This window comes from Sinocyclocheilus rhinocerous, unplaced genomic scaffold (genome assembly GCF_001515625.1).
Source record: "Sinocyclocheilus rhinocerous isolate Xijiao unplaced genomic scaffold, SAMN03320098_v1.1 scaffold786, whole genome shotgun sequence".
NCBI lineage: Eukaryota > Metazoa > Chordata > Actinopteri > Cypriniformes > Cyprinidae > Sinocyclocheilus > Sinocyclocheilus rhinocerous.
This window is the reverse complement of record NW_015661881.1, coordinates 418,953-445,325: the sequence shown is the minus strand read 5'-3', so window position 1 is coordinate 445,325 and position 26,373 is coordinate 418,953. Positions and strand designations below refer to the sequence as shown.

General features: G+C 36.2%; 2 protein-coding genes across 2 annotated transcripts in view; one reads left to right on the top strand and one right to left on the bottom strand.

The window, feature by feature from the left end:
* The window catches only part of runx2b (RUNX family transcription factor 2b), a 43,322-nt gene extending 33,780 nt beyond the window's left edge, over positions 1 to 9,542 (top strand). Inside the window, exons 5-7 of the mRNA XM_016536432.1 lie at positions 2,806 to 2,979; positions 4,246 to 4,407; positions 8,838 to 9,542. Of these exons, the coding sequence (XP_016391918.1) occupies positions 2,806 to 2,979; positions 4,246 to 4,407; positions 8,838 to 9,325 (824 nt within the window). The 3' untranslated portion in view covers positions 9,326 to 9,542. The remainder of the gene's footprint in view (positions 1 to 2,805; positions 2,980 to 4,245; positions 4,408 to 8,837) is intronic.
* A 14,475-nt stretch (positions 9,543 to 24,017) lies between these two features.
* clic5b (chloride intracellular channel 5b) overlaps positions 24,018 to 26,373 on the bottom strand; it is an 8,455-nt gene continuing 6,099 nt past the window's right edge. The window contains exons 5-6 of the mRNA XM_016536433.1: positions 25,992 to 26,173; positions 24,018 to 24,451 (exon numbers count right to left, since the gene is read on the bottom strand). Of these exons, the coding sequence (XP_016391919.1) occupies positions 24,287 to 24,451; positions 25,992 to 26,173 (347 nt within the window). The 3' untranslated portion in view covers positions 24,018 to 24,286. The remainder of the gene's footprint in view (positions 24,452 to 25,991; positions 26,174 to 26,373) is intronic.

The window sequence follows — 26,373 nt, the reverse complement described above, 5'->3', positions numbered from 1 at the left end:
GTGAGCAGCAGCTCATTTGCATTTAAAGAGACAGGCCCGAAAAACAGCGTGTTTCTGCTTCCACTCAAAATAGGCATTTTCAAAATGTTATAATGAATGATCTGTGGAGTATTTTGAGCTGAAACTTCACAGACACATTCTGGGGACACCAGGGACTTATATTACATATTGTAAAAAGGGGCATAATATGTCTCCTTTAAGATATTAAAGGAATAGTTAAAAAATGAAAATTCAGTAAAAAACATTTACTCACTCTCAATCCATCTGTGATTTAGACGAGTTTGTTTCTTCATGGGAACAGATTTGGAGAAATTTAGCATTACATCACTTGCTCACCAGTGGATCCTCTGCAGTGAATGGGTGCCGTCAGAGTCCAAACAGCTGATAAAAACATCACAATAATCCACAAGTAATCCACATGACTCCAGGCCATCAGTTAACGTCTTATGAAAATAAACTTGTTTTCTGAAAATCTATCAAAACTAAGTGAGTTTATATATAAACAACAGCAACAAAAAGATCTGTCAGTGGAGTACATAGAGTTAATTCGAAGGGAAAACAAGATTATTTTTCTTACCCCACTGACATATTTTTTTCTTGTTTTATGCATGAAACTTTTCAAGATATTTAAGTAATTCAGGATTTTTTTCAGGACACTTAAAGGCATAGTTACCAAAAAATTTAAAATGTGTCATCATTTACTCACCCTCAAGTTATTTCAAACCTGTATGAATTTCCTCTGTTGAACACAAAAGAAGATATTTTGAAGAATGTTGGTAACCAAACAGTTGACGGAAGCCATTGACTTCCATAGTATTTTTTTCCATACATAAAATTCAATGGCTACCGTAAACTGTTCGGTAACCCATGTTATTCAAATTGCCCTTTTTTGTAGAAAGGCGGGGCATAGAGGAGAAACAATAATGTACAGTATGTGGAAAATAATGTGTTTTTTTTACTTTAAACCGCATAAACACATTTCATTACACCAAATACACAAAATAATGTTCTTTTTAGCAACATCATATGACCCCTTTAAGAATGTTTAAAAAATTGTAATGGAAAACAAGACAAAAATGCTAAGTACTTATTTTTTCTTTTTGTGAAGAATTGAGAGTGAAATAACCTCAGATAACTCACTGCAGACACCGAACGTTAAGAGAAATAACATAATCACAGATTTGTAAAGGTGCTGACAGTTAAGCTCAGATTTTTAGGGGGAGCTGAGATGAAAGATTCCTTCTCTAAATAGAGTCTAGCAGCACCTATGATTTACTTATAGCTGTCTTTACATATTAAGATACTAAAAAATGACACCTTAAATACTGATTCATACAGTAGTTCATATTGTAGACATTCTAAAGTGCTTTAACGATTTGATTATGAAACTTTTCTGAGTGTTTGCTGCTTCTCTTTGTTCTTCTGGCGCAGGCCGGTTAGTCAAGATATAGAGGTAACGTGTTCTGTCGGTGCCAACTGGAGCGCTGCCAACTCCAGCAGGAGTTTTTCTTTCTCCTGTTTGATATTTACTTTACAACCGTCTCAGAAAAAAACTTCTGCAGTCTGAGGGAGACACTGGGCCATTTTAATGTGGAAAAAGGGGCTAGTTGTGTATTGGGCCGCGCTGCTGTCTTATCCCTCCTCTAATTTGCCGAGAATAGACTTGAGGCTATGGACTCTTAAACGCTCTTGTTACAGTGTTCCAGAAAGGTGCTGGCCAGTGTCATCATACGTCCTACACAGAGGAGGCACATGCGGTCTTGCATTATATGGGTTTGGTCTTGTCTGGGAAGGTTGAGTGTTCAATGTGTGCCAACAAAATGTTATTATATGCCAAGCATAGCACTTCATTGTCAAAGCCAAATCCCCGCCCTGATGGGACAGATTAATAGATATTTTGAGGATATGGAATATGTAATATTTAAAACTTTTTTTATGGAAATGAAATTAGATTCGGTTTGATTCCATATGGCAAAGTCATGGTAGATTGTGGCTTGAAAGACTCAAATGCCATGGGGCATAATGAAAGCTCTTATAAAGAGGGGAAATGGAACACCTGTCTCATAGTCAACCCTATGCCATACATACACATCATAGACTGGCTAACATTTTCATGCTAGGAGATATAATCAATTTCAAGACCCACTAAAAACTTTTTACAGTAAATTATGTGTGTTAATGTGTGTGTGGGGGGGTTATGTTACTATATAAAAATGATATATAATTTTAGGCCGATAGATAGATAGATAGATAGATAGATGGATAGATGGATGGATGGATGGATGGATGGATGGATGGATATACTTTCTAATAATATAAGTTCTGTATTAATATATTTGGACTTACATAATATATTAAAATTATTGTTGTCCATGAATACATTTAAGGTGCAAATGTGGTATGATATAATAAATTTATCATATTTAATTACACTGGGATATGCTTCAGAATCCACACAACCCTAGAAAGAGGACAGAGGGTTTGGAGAATGGATAGATGTATATCATATTTAACTATTTACGTTTATGTATTTGGCACACATTTACCTCAATCCTGTAGTTTGCGAGTCTTTTTGAATGATTCGAAAGAACTGGTTCATAAGAATCATTTGTTCATGAATCACACCACATGTTGCTTGTTTTTACATGGAGCCCTTGAGAAGCAGAAGTGAGAGTAACATTGCTGTGATATCTGACACATTTGTGGTGTGTCATGTTAGAAATATTTTATATATTTTAATTTTTTTTTAAATAGTTTTGTTCTTTTTTTGAGAATTTTTTATTAAAGGCAGTATATTGATTGCAGGGCACAGGCCGAAGTTGGATGACTCGCCGAAGGCTGGACTGTTCTCTGACCGTCTCAGTGAACTGGAGCGCATCCGGCAGACCACCATGCGGGTTACTGTGCCAACACAAACGCCACGGCCCACGCTTAGCAGCCCCAACTCCTTCACACCTCAGGGGCAGACTCAGATTACAGGTATGAGATTGCATAGATAGATAGATAGCCTTGCTTATAAGTATTTACAAAGACAAAGATAGATATAAAAAAGACAAGTGGATTGAAGAATGGATGGATCTCTTAGCAGCCACAACTCCTCACACTCTCTATATACACAATTTTTTAACTTATCTTGATGTTAAAAAAGTCCATGTTCTTGTAATTAATCCGTTTCCCAGGGAATGTTAATTTACTAATGTGCACGTTTCTTATGTTCCTGTTTTATTGATATCATCTACACGCAAAACCACATGAATGAAGTAAATGATCCTTAAAATCGCCGCTAACCTGTCAGTCAGAATTGTTGTTTCTTTTACGAACAGCGATTATGTTTATTCATCCTCCCAAGCATTTCAGCATATCTGGTGTCTGTCACTGTTACAGTAATGTCTATTCGTCTCAGCACAAAGTGGTTTATCTAAGCTGAAATCGCACACTGCAACATGATGGACAAGTGGAAACCGAGTGCGGACAGCCTAAGGCAGTGCGTTGTGTCACTGTGAGAGAACAGGATATCACCTGTCCTTAATTACTGCTCTGAGAGCACATGTCCTGTACTCTGGGTCCTGTTACTGTACCGTGTGCAAGCCAAGGGACTGAATGTGAGAAGGAATGCACCGTATTTTGTTGACTTTAGCGATTATTTGCCCGCTTTAAAATTGATACTTGGCATGACAGAAAGCTTGAATTATGAGGCATGAAATATGTCATCTCAGACAAACATTTGAGAATGCCTTAATTTAAATGCTTTGCCCAAGGGATCACATTGTATTTGCTTACCACACAAAGACTCTATATGAGACAGACAAATATAAATAGAACAGTTGAATTGTCAGTTTTAATTAAATTAATGACAGGTTATACTGATTAATTAACATATAACAACGTTTGGTGAGAAAACCCCCAGATGATACGTACTGTGTGTATATAGATATATATACCTCATGTTTTTCAAACCTGTTTCTTTCCTCTGCAAAACACAATAGAAGATATTCTGAAGAATGCTGACTAACTAAACAATTTCATTTCCCTTTGACTTCCATTGTATTTTTTGTCCAAATAATAGAAGTCAATGGGAGCCGAAACTGTTTAATTACCAACATTCTTGAATTTCTTATTTTGTGTTCCACAGAAGAAAGGAAATCATACAGGTTTGAACCAGCATGCAAGTAAATGTTGACAGAGTTTTCATCTTTGGGTGGACTATGCCTTTAACTACTTTGCTTTTTTCTTTTGTACCTTTAGATCCACGCCAGGCTCAGTCTTCCCCACCTTGGTCATATGACCAGACGTACCCGTCGTACCTGAGTCCCATGGCCTCCCCGTCTGTGCACTCCACCACCCCGCTCTCGTCCAGCCGGGCCACAGGGCTGCCCTCCATCAGCGATGTGCCCAGACGCCTCCCAGGTAACCTCCAGCCTCAGCCCTACAGCAGGTGCGCCCCCTACCCCTCGCGTCAGACACTGCAATGGGCAGCGGGGAGGTCACATGTTTTATGGTGGTTTGCACCTTTAGAAAGATGGGGATTTGTGTGAATAATGCAACTTCGTTTATACAACTTTTGAAAGATATAACTTAATAGACTTAAAAATCGAAATATTTCAAGATATATTTACAGTATTTAAATTAAATCTCAAATCTAATTTTTTAAATGTCTCCTAAAATGAAATGTACTACATTTCATCATTTAAATGGCACTGAATTTGGTTTGTGCTCAAAAGAATCACAGTAACTGAATTTAAATACTCATGGTGCAGCACTATTTTGTTGAATGTGCCACCAAGCAGAATTGCAAAAAATAATAACTGATTTCAAACAGGTTTCTGAAAAACTGCCATTAATTTAACAGCATTGAAAAAAATGCACACTTTACCTTTAACCAACTTGCTTTTTTTTATGCTGCCATAAATGATAACAGATTATGCTAATGTGTTCTATAGCTCTTGACACATTGCATAATGCAAAAAAACTTGTTGCATACAGTATTATTTATATGCTATAATGGTTTTAATATTTTTTTTGTAGTTTAATTTTTAGTCATTTTGTTATGTGCATTTTTGTATTTTTAATATTTATACATAATTTTAATTTATTTCAATTTAGAACTTGGTTTAACTGTATTATGGATGGTTAGTGAAAGACATGTGGTTTTTTTGCACCGAAATGTGCACAAAAGTGCTGCAAATGTTTTGGGGAATTTACTTCTTAATGTGTTGGATGACTGTTCAATCAGATTCATGAAAAACACTCATGAAAAAAGAGTAACAAGCGGGGCTTCATTTTGGGAGGGCTATTTTCTGAAATGATAATTTTTCTGTAATGGTTTGTCAGTCATATTTAACAAACCATAGCATTAAATTTCAGTGTCATAATTCGTTAGAAACACAATCTCAAATTCGCTCGATTTTTATTAGCTAATAGTGCTGTATATATGTAAACTGAGACGTTTTTAAAATTGGACTGCACCATGAGCGTATTTTTAAAACTCGGGGGGAGAGAAAAAAAGGTTTCCTTTGCTCCTCTTTCCATGGCTTTGATCCTGCGTAGTATATTGTTAATAACAGACCAAGACATAATAACAGGCCAGTGGCGGGCAAATAAAGCCGCTTTATAGCGTTACGCTTCCCAGAGAACCTTTGGGGAATGGAAGACCACTCGGTGCCCGACTTGCACCCCATAAGCTAATTTGTCCTCATGTGCCCTGCAACACACCCAGAAACGTCCCCTTTAAAGAATAAATGTAGACAGATAAGTTTCCATTTCCAAACACCTGTTTGATTCAGTGCCAGGTAAGTGTTTTCATTCTCTCTCATTTACTGCCATACTACACCCTCATCCATTCCTGAGAACCAGGAGAGGCTTAAAGTGATTAAACAAGAATCTCCTTCACCTGAGCGCTGGCTGCCAGCTTCTGGACGCCTGCCACCCGCCTGTCGTGTTTAATTAGTTTAGGTATATCATCCTTTCATTTGATGCTGGCGCATGAGCTTTTGTTAATAATAGGTTCGGTGTGAGATAAGGACACGGCTCTTTGATGTCTCCCGCAATTTAACTGTAAGAGTAACAGAGCAAATATGCATTGTTGTTGTCTATTGCAGATACAAAACTCTTCAGGAGTATTAGTCTTTGCAACATTTTGCGTTGCAGCAGTGGTAATATACTTCCGTACTCAAGGGGGCGATAGAGTTACCTCAATGTTTGTGCTATTAAACTTGAGTTGTTATTATTCAGATCATGTCAGCTTTAAAGGTGAAGTGTGTACTTTTTTTCTGTGAGCAAGCAAATTTGCAAAAAATTACTTATTCAAAGATTTCCAAAAAAAAACTGCTGTTGATCTTAAGGGAAATCAGTCTTGTATATTTTAGCACTGAAAAAAATAAACACTTTACCTTTAACAAACATTTTTTTTTCTTCAAACTGCTGCTCTGCCATAGCAGTATTAGACCTGAAAGAGAAAACTATCTGTAAATGACAACAGATTATGCTAAAGTGTACTATAGCAGCACTTGACACAAAAAACTTGTGTTATTTTAGTCTTATGTATTGTCATAGGTTTTATTTATATTTTGAATTAACTGTTTTACTTTTATGTTTTCATTTTGCATGTTATATTTAATATTTTATTTTACTTTAAATTACAATTTTTAGTTTAATGTGCTTTGTCATTTATTAGTTTTTGTTTGGAAAATATTTCTAAATAGTTCTAATAATTCTAAATAATTAAATAGTAATTGTAAAAATCTAAATAAATTCTAAATAATTCTAAATATATTTTAAAAAATTATTTCAGTTACTATTTTTAAAAATAGTTTTAGCTTTAGCAATACTGGTTGCAATATGAATTATAGGTCTGATTCATTTCCGGAAAAAAGTGAAATCGAGCTTGAAGCATATGTGTTTATGTACTTGCCTGTCAAATTTAGAAAGTTATAGGTTTAGCTTTAGCATTGTAGCAAACAAAGAGTAAAAACTACTGCACTGTGTTGTATGGTGACATCATTCCTCATGTAAACATGACTTCAACTTGTAAATAAGCCATAATTGTTTGGTTCACCTGAAACGAATCATTCTTGCCAAATAAATCATTAGATTTACAGACATAGCTAGCATCTGTTCTCCAGACCAGCGCCATCTCGTCTATGGATTTTTGGTGACTAGCAGAGAATGTATGTAAATAACTTTTTTTGCTTTTATCATTCAGTCTGTTATTCAGAGCACAGGCACTCTGTATAGCCCGGGGCAAGAGAACCATTATTGTCAGCTGCTCAAACCAAAGATTTTGAATATAAAAGAAAAAAGGGATAGGCGTAGAGGGGAAAAGGAGACACGACTAGCGTTAGCGACAAGCCGTGCCTCCGCAAATCACCCACGTTTAACCATGCCACCCAGTCGACCCACAGGCGCAGACATGGTGACAAGAAAGACGCCGTGTGATTTATGAAAACAGCTCCGCGCCAGGGAGGCGAGGCCGTTTCTTTTTGTTCCTCTACCCCTTGGCACTAGCGCTCGCTACAGACCATTAGCGGTTTCTGATTTTTGGAGGGAAATAAAGAATATGTTAAGGACAGAAGGGCAGATGGACAGTTTTTGCCTGGGTTTATAATGCTGAAGATACCAGGAGCCCACAACAGTGCAGACGTCTGTCTCTCTCGCTACGATGCTGCTTTGCGCCCCTCTAAACGTTTCCAAATGTGTGACCGATTATGCATCCTAGTTGTGTTTTATGTGCGGCAACCAATGCAGATGCACACACACACTTTTGGATGCACAGGAACAATTTAAACATGCACACAGCATACAGAGGCATATAAATACCCCGGAGACACAAATGAACTGAGACATATAACCGCACACATGAATACACATACACATGAACTTGTCTGTGACAAAGAGGAAAAACCACAATGAAGTGAAGCCAACTAATCGATAAACTGTCCTCCTCTGCATGTCTCTAATTTAAAGTTAATGGTGTTTTTTTTTTTATAGTTACTTTCTGTCATTTAAATTGCTTTTTTTTTCTTAGTTTAGTTTAAAATGCACTGGATTTGTGAAAACATTTATATATTTTATTCATATTTTATAAAAAATTAATACATTTATTCAGAAAGTATACATTAATTTGATCAAAAGTGGCAGTAATAATAATAAAACATTTATATTTCAAATAAATGCTATTATTTTGACATTTTCAATTATGATGTGATCCTGAAAAAAAATAATGCATCATGTTTTCCACAGAAATTATGAAGTAGCACATCTATTCTTCACAGAAAAAAGTTTCTTGAGCAGAAAATCAGCATACTAAAATGATTTCTGAAGGATCATGTGACACTGAAGACTTAAATTATATTCAAATAGAAAACAGTTATTTAAATTGTAATAAATATATCAGTTTTTATTGTGTTTTTATCAAATAAATACAATAAAATAAAATAAAAATGAAGTCACATAATTAAAAAAAAACTAATTTAACTCTTGGGGCCGGTTGCATAAACTGCTTAGTCTATCTTTATTTTTGATATATGAAAATATATGAAGTTATTCATATATTTTTTTTTCTTCAAGATCCTCAAGATCATAACTCTTTAAATTCAGTTATAAAAGGTAGATTGGTCTAATTTGAATCCAAAAATAAGACTAATTACCCCATGACTTCTAGTTGAAACTATAGTTCTTAAAACACAGTTTTAACATAGTGGCTATGTTTATGCACTTAGTTAAACAGGGTTGTAGTTAAATGAAGTGGTTGTTGTCATGATTGTTCATTGCTGGAATATCTGTTTTCAAATTCTTCCATACTTCTAAAAAAAAGTAACCTCAACCTTTGTTTTCTGTAGGTTCGACAGATTTGAGTCCTTTTCCTGGCCAGTTTGAGCGTCAGTTCCCCGCTTTCTCCTCACTCACCGAGAGCCGATTTTCCAGTCCCAGAATGCACTACCCGGCCACCTTCACATACACGCCCACCCCCGTCACCACCGGCATGTCACTCGGCAGCGCTCACTACCACACCTACCTTCCCCCGCCGTACCCCGGCTCCACCCAGAGCCAAAGCGGACCCTTCCAGAGCAGCAGCACACCTTATCTCTACTACGGAGCCTCCTCGGGCTCCTACCAGTTCTCTATGGTTCCAGGAGGAGACCGATCGCCCACCCGGATGATGCCGCCTTGTACTAGCGCATCCACGGGAACCAGCCTGGTCAACCCCAACCTCCCGGTCCAGGCCGATGGAGGTGGGGGGGTGGAGGCAGACGGAAGTCATAGCAACTCCCCCACTCTTCTCAATCCTGCTGGTAGAATGGACGAAGGCGTGTGGCGGCCATATTGAACGGACAATTACGTAAACGTGGAACCTTCAAACAAACAGCATGGTTTTAAAGCACAAACCTTACTAGGATGTTCATCCCGTCTCGCTGAGCTACTTTCCCTCGCTAACATGAGTATTTATGAGCCTGTTGAAAGGGAAGTATTTTTTACATTGGACTTTGTTGTTGTAATACATTATTCTGGACCTTTTGACCTCTGGGAATCATTGTCATAGGCGGGATTATTTGGAATTGAAGGAACAGAGATGGATCGAGTGTTTCATTAGCATTATATTATTATTTACTTGTCTTGGCATGTTTTTAATATATCATTTAAAGCACTGAACAACATCTGCATGACAGTTTGTGATCAAATATCACTTTTTGTGCTTTTTTAACGTAAGCATTTAAGTTATACGTATTTGATAAAAGGATTTAAAGTAACTTATAAAAGCCATAGATGAATTAATGTATTTGGAACTTGAGTCATAGAGGGAATATTTTTGTAAAGCATCTATGTTCAAGTTAATGCAAATAATTTAGGGTAATTTAAATTTCTGTGCCTTAATTGATCACACAGAGTTGTATGTTTAAGTCGAATGCGTTTAAAACGAAATAGGGTCTCTGTGTCTAAGAACACTACATTTGTAAGCAGTTAATATTGCTTGATGCTAAGTGCTTTTTCACTGTTTTAAAGCTTTAAAACCAAAGAAACAGCCACGGATGCTCAAAAGTGTTTGCCAATGTGCTAGATCAAGCTTTCTTTGAGTAGCGTGCATGTGCTGGGATAATTTATTTAGCTTTTATGTTGCTTAATCAAATGCGGCTGGGAAAGGTTTCCAGTGGGGGATATTGAAGTTTCTGGATGTATTGTACACGGATATTCTTTTCCTTATAACTGGAGCAATTCATATCCTCAAAAAAGAGGGGTAATACACTCAGTTATGGCACTATATTACCCATTGCAACAATGCAGCTGGAGTAAATTCAATTTTTTTTTCTTCTTTTTTTCATTCAAAAGTTTGGGGTCAATAATATTTTTTAGGAAATTAATATTCTGCAAAGATGCATTAAATTGATCAAAAATGACAGTAGAGACATTTACATGGATACAAAAAAGATCTATTTCAAATAAATGCTGTTGTTTTTTATTCTTCAAAGAATCCTTGAAAGAGAAATGTATCAGTGTCCACAAAAATATGAAAATGTTTTCAACATATGAAAATGTTTTCAAAATTTCAACTGTTTTCGATTATTATAAATGTTATAAACATTAATAATAATAATACATGTTTTTGAGCAGAAAATCAGCATATTAGAATGATTTCTGAAGGATCATGTGACACTGAAGACTGCTGAATATTCAGCTTTGCATCACAGAAATAAATGTTACAATATATTCAGATAGAAAAAAATCAATTGTAGTGATATTTCACAACATTAATGTTTTTACTCTACTTTGATCAAATAAATGCAGCATTAAAAAAATTTACATTTCAAAAAATATTAAAAAATCGTACTGAACCCAAACTTTTGACCAGTTGTGTAGCTACATTTTATTCCATTGATGTGGTGGTACATTGTCAGTTATGCTAATGAAAATCTTCATTATCAGCTCAGAAATGTGCAAATTAGCTTTATAATTTCAGAATACTAGTTTTCCCTTCTTTCACCAGTCATCGACCGATTGATTTACCCAACTGCAATCGTCTAACAGAGTTACATTTATCGAGTGCCTTACAGTTGGAACTATACAGACCTCACCAAACAACCGAAAGCTTTCCTTGAAGCAGTGCTTTTTATACGGCTTGTACAGCCCATATTTAAGCAATTAAATTAAAATAAACCAAAGCTCTTAGCTTGAGTTGGATGTGTTTCTGACCTTCTTTACCTTAACATTGGTCCAGTATTGCATTTCTGGCAGGACTAGTCATGGTTCCTTTTGGCTGCTTCTAATCAGGGCCGTTGCTTGAATTCATCACAGGATCCAGGTCAGTATTCCCGGTTATCCCATCCTGACGGCGAAACGGCTTCAAATCAGGGCGTCTACCTATAAATTGAAATAGCTGTGAGTGTGTACAAAATGTTTACAACATTTAGAGACCATGTTGTATATTACAGGAGGTAAATACACCACCCTAGTTTTGTTGAATTATTATCTAATTTCTTCTTTTGTAAGTTAGTATTTATCTGACAGGTTAACTGAGGGCAATTTGTAGCAAATTTGTCTCTGGTTCTTGCATGCTTTGTTTCCTTTGCACATCTGTGTTTAAATTATCTCGCTTTTCTTCCCTGTGAAGCCTGTTCTCTTTTATCCACGGATAGAAAAAGGGTTTAAGGGAAATAATCATGACAACAGTGAAAGAAATTGGCTTTTTTGATTGTTGTATGTTGTTATAATAGTTTTCTTTGTAAGAGAAATAAAAAGACATTTTTGCAATGATCTCGTCCGTCTCGAAAATAGTATTCTATCATAGTTTCCTGGCATTACTTTGTTCCTCTTTAAATATATCATCTCAGTCATTAAACTTTCTCCTCTGTCTCTTTTCCCCCGTTTGACGTTGATTAAAAGTCACATTGGGGCTTTAGGGAAGACTAATGGCCAGAAGTCCATGCGCCGGGTTGTTCCATTTACATACAGTTTCATTGCCTTATCAATGAACCTTGAAGATACCTGGCCGGAGATGAAAGCTGGGAAGCAGCTCAGGGATTGTGCACTACTGTAGAACGCACTGACTTGGACTGAAGTCTGGATCAACATTTGCTTTGGATGGTCCTGGAAGCTCACGGCTGGCCTCAGTGCTGCGTTTGTGTCTCTGGTACAGATGTCTGTTAAATTGGGACTGTTACACATTACTTGAAGACATAACAGGCATAATCAGAGTGTGATCCATCTCCATTTAAACCAGGAGCCTTTCTGGGATTTCAATGAATATGAACTGAGTGGGAAAAGCAAGTTTCAGGTTCACACTTTAGATGTTCCGATCTGCATCCAGCAATTAATGAGACGACAAGGTTCTTAAAGGAATAGTTCACCCAAAACTGAAAATTTGCTTAAAATGTACTCACCCCCAGGCCATCCAAGATGTAGATGAGTTTGTTTCTTCATCATAATGGATTTGAAGAAATGTAGCATTACATCACTTGCTCACCAATGGATCCTCTGCAGTGAATGGGTGCCGTCAGAATGAGAGTCCAAACAGCTGATAAAATCATCACTATAATCCACACCACTCCAGTCCATCAATTATTGCATTGTGAAGCAAAAAGCTGCATGTTTGTAATAAATACATTAATACATTGTCAGTTATTAGGCTAAGATGTTTTTAACTTTAAAGTCAAAAAAGTTAAAGTAAAAGATGTTTTTATCTTTAAAATTACCTTTCATGCAGTGTGTAACACAGCTATAAGTGAATAGCTGTGTTATCCTGAAAAGTTTTAGAACTGAAAAGTCCTGAAAGCTTAGAAAAACTAGTCCTGAAAGTCCTGAAAAACTAAATCCTGAAAAGTTTTCAAACTGAAAGTGCACCGTGTATAAAGTTATTGTCTCTCAAAAGAAAGTTACAGCCTGGTTCAAAAAATTATTTTTTTATATTAATAATATCAATATTTTTATTGAATTTTTTTATAACTCATCCGTTTAAATTATATTAAGCCTTAAAGTTCTGCATAATTAAGGGTGTGGCCACTTGAGTGACAGGTGGATTGCCGCTGCTGACACTGCCGTCGAGCTAGGTGGGTGTGACTTCAGCAACCAGCTCCCGCCTTTTTGCCCATTTTCGATTATCCTTTAGTGACGCGCTGCCAAGATGGCGACGGCCCACTCCGCCCACTTTGAGCTTCAAAAATGCTATTCAGAAATCTACTGGTGACGTCACGGACACTACATCCATGTTTTTATACAGTCTATGGGCATTACAGGCAAGATTAAATGAAAACGAGACCAATCGGACCAATCACTGCAGATTAGCGTCACGGTCCTGAAAGCTTAGAAAAACTAGTCCTGAAAGTCCTGAAAAACTAAATCCTGAAAAGTTTTCAAACTGAAAGTGCACCGTGTATAAAGTTATTGTCTCTCAAAAGAAAGAGTCGACTCTGAATCATTGAAAGAGTCGTTTTTAAAACTAATCCCAAGCCGTTTCATGTTGACGTCTACATTGAACATTAGCATATTGCCCGCCCACTTGTTGGTCTTTTCGCGTTGGTCTGAATGAAAAAGTAAATATCCTGTCATTGGGGACTCCCAAAACCAAAATATGAACCTTTCATTACCCATAATAGGGTCACTTTAAAACATTTCGGCAAAAATACGGGTCCTTTATCCTTTTTTTTCCCCCAGTGAAAAAAGTGGTCTTGTCTGAATCAGGAGAGAAATATGCACAGATCAAGAACTGTTTACAAGACAAAACAGTTCTAAACAAATATGTGGGTGGATTTAGATGTGAGAGGACAACAGAGTATTTACTTTTTCCACTGGAGGAAGTGCTATTACTGATCATAGACTCGTATTTTGGCCATAAACAATGGCTTAAAGTAAAACCTCTTTAATGATGGATTTGTTTCTTACAAACACACAGCTTTTCCCTTCACAATACATTAATTGATGGACTGGAGTCATGTGGATTACTTGTGGAGTATTGTGACATTTTTATCAGCTGTTTGGACTCTCATTCTGACGGCACCCATTCACTGCAGAGGATCCGTTGGTGAGCAAATGATGTAATGCTTTATTTCGATAAAGAAACAAACTCATGTACATCTTGAATGGCCTGAGGGTTAGTAAATTCTCAGCACATTTTAATTTTTAAGTGAAGTATTCCTTTAATCTGGATGCATAAAGAAATTGTTCAGAATGTTTCTTTGTTTTAAATGCATCAAAAATCTGTTCGGTATATGTCCAAGTTTAAATTAGATTTTAAATCCAAGGTTTTCAGTGTGCTCTCAGACTTTTGGACCCCACTGTGTATTATTAAATACAGCGGAGTGAAATCTGAAGTAATGTTGGGTGTGTTGAGTGTTTGAGAGGGTGCTGTACTTGATACCATATTGTTCTTGGTCAAGAAAAACTCCCCCAGATTTTCCCTTTAACATCAATCTTTCAATTACTGTCTTACCAAGTGAAAAACAAGGAGAGAGACAGTCTACCCAAAAACCAGTCAGCACCTCTGTGTCAGACAACCCAAGACAAACTTAACTCTGCAGACAGTCTGTGTTAGAGCACCAAAGACGAGCCATACTACCAATGTGGCCACCAATACTGCAAAAAATAAAAAAATCCATGCAAAATGTAAACATCTTTAAAACAAGGTAACATACCTGAAAAAGCAAAGTCTAAAAGCAAAGTTTAATTTTGTTTTTGTTTTTTTCCTACACACCATTAACAAATAGTATTAATAGTTTAAGCACAAATATAGCTCAATTTAGTGAGGTTTATGCTAAAAACAAAATTTAAAATGTAATGAAAATATTAATTCAAAGGAACAGTCCGCCCCAAAATTACTATATGATCATCATTTACTCAACATAGTTGATTCAAAAATAAATAAAAACCAACAATTTTATAATTACTTCAATTTCAGGTGATAGTGTCACTGTTACTAAGTTCATCAACTATGAAACAAATTCTACCCATCTATAAAGCAACTTTAGAGGAGACAATAGTGTCGTTATTCAAATCAATTGAGTTTCACGTTGATTCAGTTTCGTTCAATAACTGTCAATGTTGTAAAAGCTCCTCAAAATGAACACAACTTCAAAAGCAGCTTTACCAAAGACAGTGTGATACAGTTCAATTCGGTTCTAATCAAGTAGTGTATGTTTTGTTCTCATCCAGTAGCTTAAGGTTATTTTAGTCAATAGGTTGGTAAGCAAAGTCATCTCGGTATTGTTTTTAATTGGATTTAACACCATGAGGAGTTCCAGATGCAGTCACATTAGCTCAGCTGCGCCATCTAGTGCTTTAATATCATTGCTGTGTTTTAATTTTGTTTTTTGGAGAGATTGACCCATTACTCAACATGTGCTCTGTGCAGTTCTTGCAAATACTTATTCATATAATCATATAAAGAGAGTTTAAAAAAATGTGTTAGAAGTTCTCTGAAATGATTAAAAATGCAAATAAATATGCACTATAATTTGCATACATTTCCAGAATTGAAATCTAAACATTGGATAAAGCCAAATTCTTGTTTCGCTTCTTTGACATATTAGAGTCGAAGGTTTGGAGATTTTAGATATATTTTTCATCACTCAATATATCAGAAAATGTCAACAGCCAGAAAAAAACCAAAAACAATTTCAACATAAATTATATATAAACAAACTCCTTTGTCAAAACCTTAAGAATATAGATAGGAATAAAACTCTAACGTTTAGTAAGTGCTATATGGAAGATGCAATTTCTGGCTCAGTGCATGATAAAAAACTAATTTTGAGAAAATGGCCTGTGAAGATACGTGATATATTTTAAATACAGATGCAAATAGATAAAGTGCAGTAAAATAAACATTTGCAAGTGTATTTTGGATGTTTTCTTTCCACTAGTCTGAAACAACACATTATGAAACGCTAAAAAGCCCAAAATTGAGCAGTGTATGAATAAACAATGATTTTGCCAATACTGTATGTTAAGAAACTTCAGAGCAGTTTTGGTCAAATTACACTCAAATCCACCAGATGGTAATCAAGGTAGTTGTGAACTGAACGGCTCTGATATCAGTACCATGGACAGCTACTAGATGAACAATAGATCTCATTGTTAAATCTATAGGTTTGTGCCAGAAGACTCGAGTTATCTTCCATCTAACCTGTCAAAGGCCGCTCAATACAAGTGAGATTCTCAGCGAAGATCGACTTGCACATGATGGACAGAGTTCAGCAGCATGCCAAATATTCATGCAAAACAGCCTTTTTCCATAGGATTGAGCCAAACACTAAAATGTGAAATATTTGGAAAGAAACTCCATCTTGAGCCTCAGCCAGTCGCAGAGGAGCAAAGACATGTTTCTCGTCAAAGAAACGGCCCTATAAACCTTTTGAGGTGACTGAGTGTTAATTGAGAACTAATGAACTGGTAATGCAAACCGGTCAAATCATGTTTCCAGAGAGCTCCCATGATGAGTGACATATAGTCCCGGTGACATTATACCTATTATTTCTGATACTGTAGTTTGGAAAACGACGGCGCAATCCTGCCCGATGTTGCAAGCCAAACCGTTTTATCGATGCCCAGGTCTGGTACTCATTTAGCCCTGTCTCCAAATATCCCAATGCATGTTATTATATTAATGACAGATTTTATGGTTTATGACTGGAAAGTCAAACTTTCTCGATTTCCTGTGGAGCTTGCGATGATTTATATGGCTGAATGATAAAACGAATTTTCTTGACAGCCGAGGACTTGCGAGAGCTTCTGTGGGTAAAGCCGGGCTTAGGAACAACAGATTGTGCTCTTATGTGGAGAGATATATCGTATGATGGAGCACCGAGAAGGAAACTCAGCTGTCCCGGTTTCGTACGCAGGCACCAAGTCATGTCCTAAATGAATTAGGGTCCTCTCAGGCGCAACTGTCTCCGCATGCAGCCACATCCTGCCACTACAGGAAGAGCAACATTTCCATACTTGAATGAAAAACTGAAATGACAATCTGTTTTTACTGAGGCTGTAATCACCCTTTCTGCTCACCATATGATTCCATGTTAAAAGCTAATGAAGAAAATCTCTTCTACAGCTCTGGCTTTGATCAATCACTTTTGAGGAAAATAATAATACAGGGGGCTCCATTATTCAAAATGAAATATAGCTGAGTAATAAATGTCTCATACAAGAAAAAAAAAGTGCATTCTCTGTACCGACATAAGGTCATTCTATCAAAAAAGTTGCTATAAAGTAAGATTCTGTATAGAATTTTACAGTTTTTTTTTTAACTGCTTACAAAATATTTTCTTGTCACACAATTTCTGATACGTGACACTCAAACAGCAGAACCACACACCAAATCTTCAAAGCCATACGCTAATTCTCTGCCTTTTACTCAGTTTTCAATTTCATAAAACACTTTTTGCAAAACACAACACACAATTCTCTATGTAACACACAAGAATCTAACAGGAATTAATATTATGGCAACTCAGGTGTTTGCAAATGTTTGCTTTTGAGATGTTGTTTGTGATATTTTGAAAGCAGTGCTTCATTTTGCAAGAGATTTGAGGCATTTTGCATTTTGTGTGTGCAATTCTTGGAATTGTGTGTAAAGTTTTGAAAATGTATGTAAGCAGTTGAAAAAAAAAACTGTAACATACAATATGAATAATGTTTAGGTACAGTAAAAAAAAAGGGAAAGGCAACTGATATTATTTAAATCAAAAATGTTATTTAGCATCACTGAATCAAACTAAATACAGCAATTTATGCCAACAAAACTAATTTTTATGTAATTGAAATTGAAAATGGCTCTTTAATGATTGCAGGTTACCATTTTTACAGTTTGTTTATTAACTGCATTGTGGGATATAATTATGGCTTTAGAAATGTAGCAATTATAACAGTTTTATTGTTTAATTTGACATCAAAATTTTAAATATTAACATTTATTCAAATTGAAAATATTTTAAAAGCTGAAAAATAATGCTTAAAATTTCTGAACACACAATCTCTTTGTATATATGTCTGTGTGTGTGTGTGTGTGTGTGTGTGTGTGTGTGTGTGTGTGTGTGTGTGTTTGTGGGGCTAAAAAAGTAGCTATTCAATGATTGTTTTTACATAGCCTATACTTTTACTATAACAAACAATACAAATGAAATACATCAAATGTAATATATAATCTTTTTTGTTTTTGCTTTTACAAACAAAAATGACATAGTAGAAGCTGGCATTAGCTATTCAGTGACTTATTGTTTTTACATATATGTATATTATAAGGAATACAAATGTCACCCAATTTGTAGAATAACCCCAAAAGTATCCGATTTCTCTGTGTTTGTGGATCTGGAGCGGATCCGTATGACAGGGCTCGTACTAAACCCTACTGCTCCGCTTTGATGTCCAGTTCGTCTGCCAGACTGGAGCTCTGCAGAGCCAGAAATCCCTCTGGTTAGGTCGTCAGCTTTCTACCGAAGCCACAGGCGTGTGCCTGTCAGATCAACAATCTCCATCAAGTCCCACTGCATGTCAGTCACATGGCAACTTCATTACGATTGTGAGGAAAACCCTGATATTTTGTTTCTCCAAGAAAAACCTGGATTTATGTTTCTTCCACTTTGTTCTAATAAAAATGATATAATGCATTTGTGTCAGAATTCTGGAGACCAGTTCATTCTACCAGACCACAAATCAACAGTAAACTTTCATGTGATCCTAAAAACTAAATATTACTGAAATCCGGAGAGGAACTGCAAACATACAACCAAAATGAGGCTAAATAGGGTGACTCGCAAGAGTCTTAGAAGTTCAGCAATAATATATGGTTTTGTATACTCAATAAATCTGACGATATCCATTTTTTACTCTCGCGAGCTTTAGAACTGACTGTTGTTTATATGGCCAAGTCACTCAGACACTAACAGACACTCATTCAAACATTGATTCATTCTCAACTGTCACTGATTGTGGTAATTTAATACTTTGTTCCTCTGGTTCACAGTCCAAACTTTGTTTGGACACAGTCGTGTACAATTTAAGATATGTGACTGGCTGTGCCACAGACACATTGGTCAAAATGTGATGGCGTGTAGCTGTAATACCTACATCTGCTGGATATGGTCTGCAACTGCATTGAGAAACATTGAGAAAAGGTTTAAAAAACATGGTGATAAATTAATCACAAAAATGGAGTCAGTTATTTTTTTTTATTAAAATGACCTTTTTAAACTAAGTGTCAGCTATAATAGCAAGAGAAGAAGCAAAATGCTAATACTTTATTAATTTATTAATGCTTTAAGAAATTCTAGCTGTTAAGATTATTAAAGATAGACGCGCTGAAAGCAGAAAGGAAAAGAAAAGCAGAAACTATTTACAAAAAGTTTTGTGTTAAATATAGCCTATTTGCGTGTTTAATTACATTTTATTACAATCACACTTTGGCATTTAGTTAAAATAAAAATGTGTGAATAACAGCCTGTTGTACGTTGGGTTTAGCTAACTTGCAAACTACCTCAGCGTTCTCAAAGAATCTCAAGGATGCGCCACTCAGGATCACGTGATTATGACGTAGGCTACACCTTCTCAGTGACCATGGCACATACAGGTAAAATCGCTGTTTAGAAGGACTGTTTCTAAAGGTTTATGCTTGCTTACAACACTTCATAGCGTCCCTTCCTGTAGAAATGCGTTTGAAATTCGCCTTTGTAGTATCGCATTTAAAAGTGAAAAACAAATTGAAAATTGAAAACAAAACACGAATGATAGGCCTATTTGAGAGAAACGTGAATGACGTATGACTACGACGTAAATTTGATCTGGGGCAAGTTCAAGCTCAAACCGGTGCGGAACGTTTTGCTACGGTTTCCGGTTTGAACTACATGTTTCCTGGAAACGGTGTGCAACGGGGTTTGAGATACTTTTTCTCTTGTTTGGTGGGTGTGTCAAAAATGTCAGCCCAATCAGCAGCAACATGTATATAAACCAAGCGATATTAAAGAGACTGCTGGCACAATGTAATTAACATCCAAATAAATTCACAAGAGCAAGTATATTGTTTGCACATGTTTATTTACATTAAAGGCAAAATAACTGAAATAATAAGAGCACAAGTATAGATCTGGAACTTCTTTAAGTCTGTCTAAATATCATTTAGTAATCGCAATGTGTTCTGGTCCATATCCTTTCCTTAGGAAGGTGTGCTAAATAATGATTAATGTAACATAAAAATACTACACATATTTATATATTTTGCTATTGTATTATGGAGTGACACTTTCATAAACTTTTCTATACCCCTCTGATTATATAATGGTAAATATTACAATATCATAGCACAACAACAGTGATCAGCAATAATGATAAGCCTAATACTCACAACAAAAATAATAAGGTCATATAGATCATAACACAGTCTTGGAGGTAAGAAGTGGATTATCCTTCACCTGAAATGTTTGTCTTTTCATCCTGAAATGCGAGGCAAATGTTGGATCACAATAATTAGGAACCACAGTTTCCACAAATCCCTTCACTCGATTGGGATGTTCTCCTTTATTCTGGACGGCAAGGGCAGTGACTGTAACATCGAGCGTATTTTGCAGTATTAAACATGTATTTATACCGATTTCATCAGGCTCCGAAAATTCTTCAAAAAGAGCACAAAGAATGGCTTTCTCAGCTGCCATAGTTGCAACTCTTGTTTCATCAGAACAGTGTGTTCAACGCACCACCGTTTCCGTTTAAAAAACGTTTTGCACCGTTTTGTCGGGCTGAACGCAGCCCTGTTCTTCACACAAAACAATCATTAGCCTTCAGAAAACCTGAAATATTATAGTACTATATGTGTGAACCACTTGCTTTTTGTCTTTTTTGAGCTCAACGTTTTACAATTGCTGTCTTAACATTAGTATGAAAGCTTGTTTCCAAATAAATGAAAAAAAGGCAATTGCTACTTATTATCTCATAATTCTGACTCTTTTCCCCTCACAATTCCATGAGAATTACAAAACAAACTCGGGGAAAAAAGTCAAAATTGTGAAATCTAAAGATATAAACTGTCAGTTCTGAGGTGAAAAATTGTGAGACAATTTCACAATTGCAAGCAAAAAATCTGAATAGTGAGTGAAAAAGTCACAATTACACTGTTTATTTCATGACGAAAACAAGCTTCCATACATCAGCCATATTTCAGCGAATTTTCATGTAGCGATGTATGAAGTACAGATCACACAAGTCACTTTCCCACCAAGCGCTTTTTTTTGGTCAGTGAGGCGAATTTGCATGACCAACTGGACACGAGTGAAATCTGCATAGAGAACTTTTTAACTCACACATGAAATTCCCAAGCATGCAGATGAAAACGGCTGGATTTCGTCCACAAAATTTCTCAGAGCAGCACTAAATGTGACCGTACATTTATTGTGTGTAAAAGAGCTGCTAAGACATTCCTCACAAGATTTCCTTTTGTGTTTCATGGTAGAAAAAAATAATACTATACAAAAATAATACAACATTTTTATTTTTAGATTAATTATCCCTTACAAAAAAAAAAAAAATTAATTCGCAAATTTGAGCATCGACTAGAGACAATGAGCCACTGTCTCTGTAGGGTCTCCTCCTTGAGGACTTGTGAACCACTTGAGTCTGTACAAACAGATTAGATTTACAGCCCTGGACCAGAGTGAGACATGTTTGACATTAATGCCGCATTGTATATTATCAGAAACGCTGAATGTGGACGCAGAGATCCAAGGCAGAGAATGTTTAAGAACTAATTACGAACCAGCGAGGCACAAGACCTATAGCATATTTTCTTACTTGTGTGGAAAAATATAGCAGGCTCCATTTATTTTTCTGCACTGTTATTTCTGGATGGCTCCTACTTCGGGTAAATAGTCCCATTCCCTATTGTAAATCTGACGGGCACAGGTCTTCGGAGACTTTTGAGGCTCTTTTAAGGAAAAATAGAGACAGGCTTGGATGGCTTTTGGCCATAATGAGAGAGTGGAAGCAAAGGGAGAGCTTTGATCCATGGCCTGAAAGCTCATGTTTAAATCTGTTAGCAGACATCACTCATCTTGCATGGATGAAACGACCAGATCAAAGTCTGTTTCTTTGCGTTTAATGGACAGTGAAACCCAGTTTAGATGTCTGTGAAATACCATCAACTAATATAATAGCCCTTTCACCACGTTAAGAAAATATATATACCTTTTTAAAATATATATATATATATATATATATATATACATGCATATTTATCTTCAAAAATGTATCTCAACAGACAGACAATGACAGTGCAATGACATTCATACATTTCCTGAGTGGCTTAAGTGTCCAAATACACTCAGAATGATCCAGAAACGTAACCGCACAATTAGCACTCATCATTCAATTACAATAAATATCTATTTCCTTAAAAACGGCTCCATAAAACGGTATCAATTAGCAAAAACGTGTGCACAGGGAAAAAGAAATAATGCAAGTCAAACTGTGAAAATATTATTTTATTCATAGAGCTTCACTCGGAATAGGCCTCTCTGGCGCCACACTCTCATTTCATATCAAACGCTTGTCCAAACCACACAAGAGCAGGAGCTCCACAAGGACCTATCATGGGCCCTATGATATTCCAGCAGTGCTAAGTGGAGAGGAGGAGACCTGGATGGACGCCCGATCAGATTTCCTTATTCTCCATTTCGGTGGACCGCCGTGTGTCGTGAATCTCCTTTCCATCTTAGCTCGTTAATTTCCCATAAACAGGGTTGTGAATAAATATTTAAGTATATCCAGCGCCGATTGATGTCAAATACTTTGAGATAAGCCAAAATGAAATGAGAAGACAAAATGATATGAGTTGTGAGGAATAACAGAGGAAAGTCTGAACAACTTGTACTTTATAAGAAAATTACATGATGAGGCGATGAAGAATTGAGAATTTTCTATAAACCATTTGTGGAAACTCTACTAGTGACTTTAAAAGAGCAGGATATTCATGTAGAAATGATCATAAACAGCAATAATATGCTGTATTTGTCACACTGCATTTCTTCTAATGAAGGCACATATTAAATTAGCACCTCATTAAATCGTTATGTATTTAAAAACGAGTGCTCCTTCGGGAAAAAAAATGCATGAAACATGTACAAATCCAGAAATTATATGATTGGTTATAAAGCTGCCCAGGACAGACCAACCTTTTTGCTTTGTTTGTCCTGCTGCTCACATGCGATCTTTTTATCCATTATACACAAATAATAATAAAAACATAACAGAACGCAATATTGACAGATATTGTAAAACGATTGGAGATGAAAGTGAACATTTCTTACAGATTTGAAATGCTTAAACAGCTGTCATGTATGACTGATAGAAAACAATAAGAGAGGTTATGTAATGCACCGATTCTTGAGTACTGGGACGAAATAGGTTAAACATAAAAGGTTAAAAGTTTATACTACCATTCAAAAGTTTGGGGTTTGTGAAGTTTTTTTTGATTAAATTAATACTTTTTTTCAGCAAGGATTCATTAAATTGATCAAAAGTGTCAGTAAAGACTTACAGAAGGTTTCTATTTCAAATAAACGCTGTTAAATTATTTCCACAATAATATTAATCAGCACTACTGTTTTAACACTGATAATAATAAGTAATGTTTGGCATATTATAAGATTTCTGAAGGGTCGTGTGACACTGAAGACTGGAAATTACACTTTAAAATATATTCAAATATATAATTTTTCACAATATTACTGTTATTACTCTATTTTTGATTAAAAACTTTGGTAAGCATAAGAGACATTACAAATTTTACCGACCTCAGATTTTGAATGGTAATGTATGCGTCAAAATATGATTTGGATATTTATTTTTCAAGTTTAATAGGCTATTTATATCTTTGTGAAGAATTAGGTTTTAGGCTGACCGAAGGTTATGATGTGTTCTAGTAAACATTCTAGTGACACAAATCTTTAATTCATTCTGATGCAATTAAAGTTGTGTGACATTTTGTTCCATGTCTCAAGAATCAGTGCATGATATGATAAACAGAATAAAACAGGAAGAACAACAGAAAACAGTAATGTGAAGTCTCTTTAAATAGAGATACAATAGAAAGTCACTTGGGACAATGTTTATAAGAGCTGGTGAATATGAGCTGATATTTCGTATTCATATTTCATAATAATTATATCAGAGCACCAGTCCTTATTGATTATCAGGACCCTGGATGAATGAAACTACTAACTTGTAGTTCGGGATCAACAACTTTGAATTACATGGAAAACATCATCTCTTCCCCGAGAAATGAGCTACGCCAAGTCTATTTGTGTCAAATTTGTTCATCTGTTTACTTAGTTAGCCTTTTAGCCACATCCTTATATGCTAATTCGATCTCGTTGTCGGCGGCACAGGTGTTGGTGAACTCTTCTTGTGCATACGCATTGTTCAGGTAACGCCACACGCCTGTCAAATCACTTGGAATGTCGTAGTTCCAATATTTCTTGGCAACGACCTGCAAAAAAGTGGATGGAAAATAGATTAATGAAAATTATTACAATTAAAAACAAATGTAACTTACATTTAAAGATGCCTTTAGTTTGACCTGCACTGTTGTAAGCGGAGGGGACTCAAATCTGCATCGTATTACAACTCAAAATGTCGGCTCATGTTTGCTTACTACTAGACCATTGCACTTCAAACTTTTAAAATAAGTACTACTGTTAAAATGTTTTGGGCCCTATTTCAACGATCTAAGCGCATGGTCTAAAGCGCACGGCGCAGGCGCACTCAGGGTGTGTCCGAATCCACTTTTGTTAATTTAACGACGGGAAAACGGTGGGCGCGCCCGGGCGGTTTGTGTGCTGCTGCGCGTCTCTGTGTGTGTAATAAGCAAAGTGCACACACGCGTTGTGCACCCGCCTATAGGCGCATATTACGGTACTAACACGCTCTTTAAATAACAAAGAAAAAATATTGCGCCAGACTTTAGACCAGGTTTGAGTTGGTCTATGGCGCAGTCTATTTTCAGTTCCTCAAAATAGCAACGTGCCAACAATGCGCCTGATCACACCTCGTTTTAGACCAGCACGCCCATGGGCGCACAAATGGGCGCAAATGCATTTGCTATTTAAGCAACGCAGCGCAGGACGGGAAATTGAGAACTGCGTCAGGCTGAAACTAGCAAAAACACTTGAGCTGCGCCTTGAGCCGGGTGTATGATAGGGCCCTTAGTGTCAATCTTTTTAAAGAAATTATTTTTATTCAGCAAGGGCGCAATAAATAATCAAAAGTGACAGTAAAGACATTCATATTACTAAACAATTTCTATTCCAGATAAATGCTGCTCTTTTGAAATTTCCATTCATCCCAAAAATCCTGAAAAATGGGTATCACAGTTTCCACAAAAATATTAAGCAGCAACTGTTTTCTTTTAAAATAACAAAAATTATTATTGAGCAGCAAATCAGCATATTCGAATGATTTCTGAAGGATCATGTGACAAATTCACGTGATCAAAATTCAGCTTTGCATCACAGGAATAAATTACATTTAAAAATAAATTCAAAACAGTTATTTTAAATTGTAATCATATTTCACAAATATTACTGTCTTTGCTGTTTTAAATAAATGCAGCTTTGGTGAGAACAAGAGACTTCGAAAACATTTATGGCAGCAACAAATGCAAGTGTACAGAAATACACTGTAATCACTACTGGGAATTCCATTCACTTAACTCTAGGGGACTCCAAAGTCACAAAAATACACAAAACTACAAAGAGTTGCTTTAAAGTTAAAATTGCTTTTTTTTTAAAGATCCCATGGATTATTATGGTTTGAAGTTTTGCTGGTTAGCAATTTCCCCCTAACTACACCATCTGGCAGCAAACTCTATCTTCTCCATTGACTGTCCTCCATGAGTGCAAATTTCCGCCAAAACTGCCATTGAGATGAATGGGAATGCTAACGGATAGCTTATTACAGGCCTCCTTGCTTACCCCCAAACACTGCAGGCCAGCTATAGTGACAAGTCCTCCCTCGGCGCTTCAGCTCACCTTCACTATGTGGAGCTTTGGCAGCAGGTTGCAGTCTGCCAGAGTCAGATCATTCCCGTCCAGGAACTTGCGGTTGGAGGCCTTCTCCTCCTCCATGCTGTCAGCATCTACCTCATCAGGCAAAGGACTGTTCAGGTACTCGTCCAGCTTTGTGAGTGCCTTTGTCAAACCCTTCTGCAGAGCTAACAAAACATCACACATTACTTAATAACCAGTGTGTTATTGCACAGTATTTGATGGTGAATGGTAAAATGAGTGTTGCCAAAAATTCTGAAAACATTTATGATATATATATATGTTGATGACCATATGAGCTTTGGTCTATATTAATGTTTTTTGTTATTGCTGTTGTTTATATATATATATATATACACACACACAC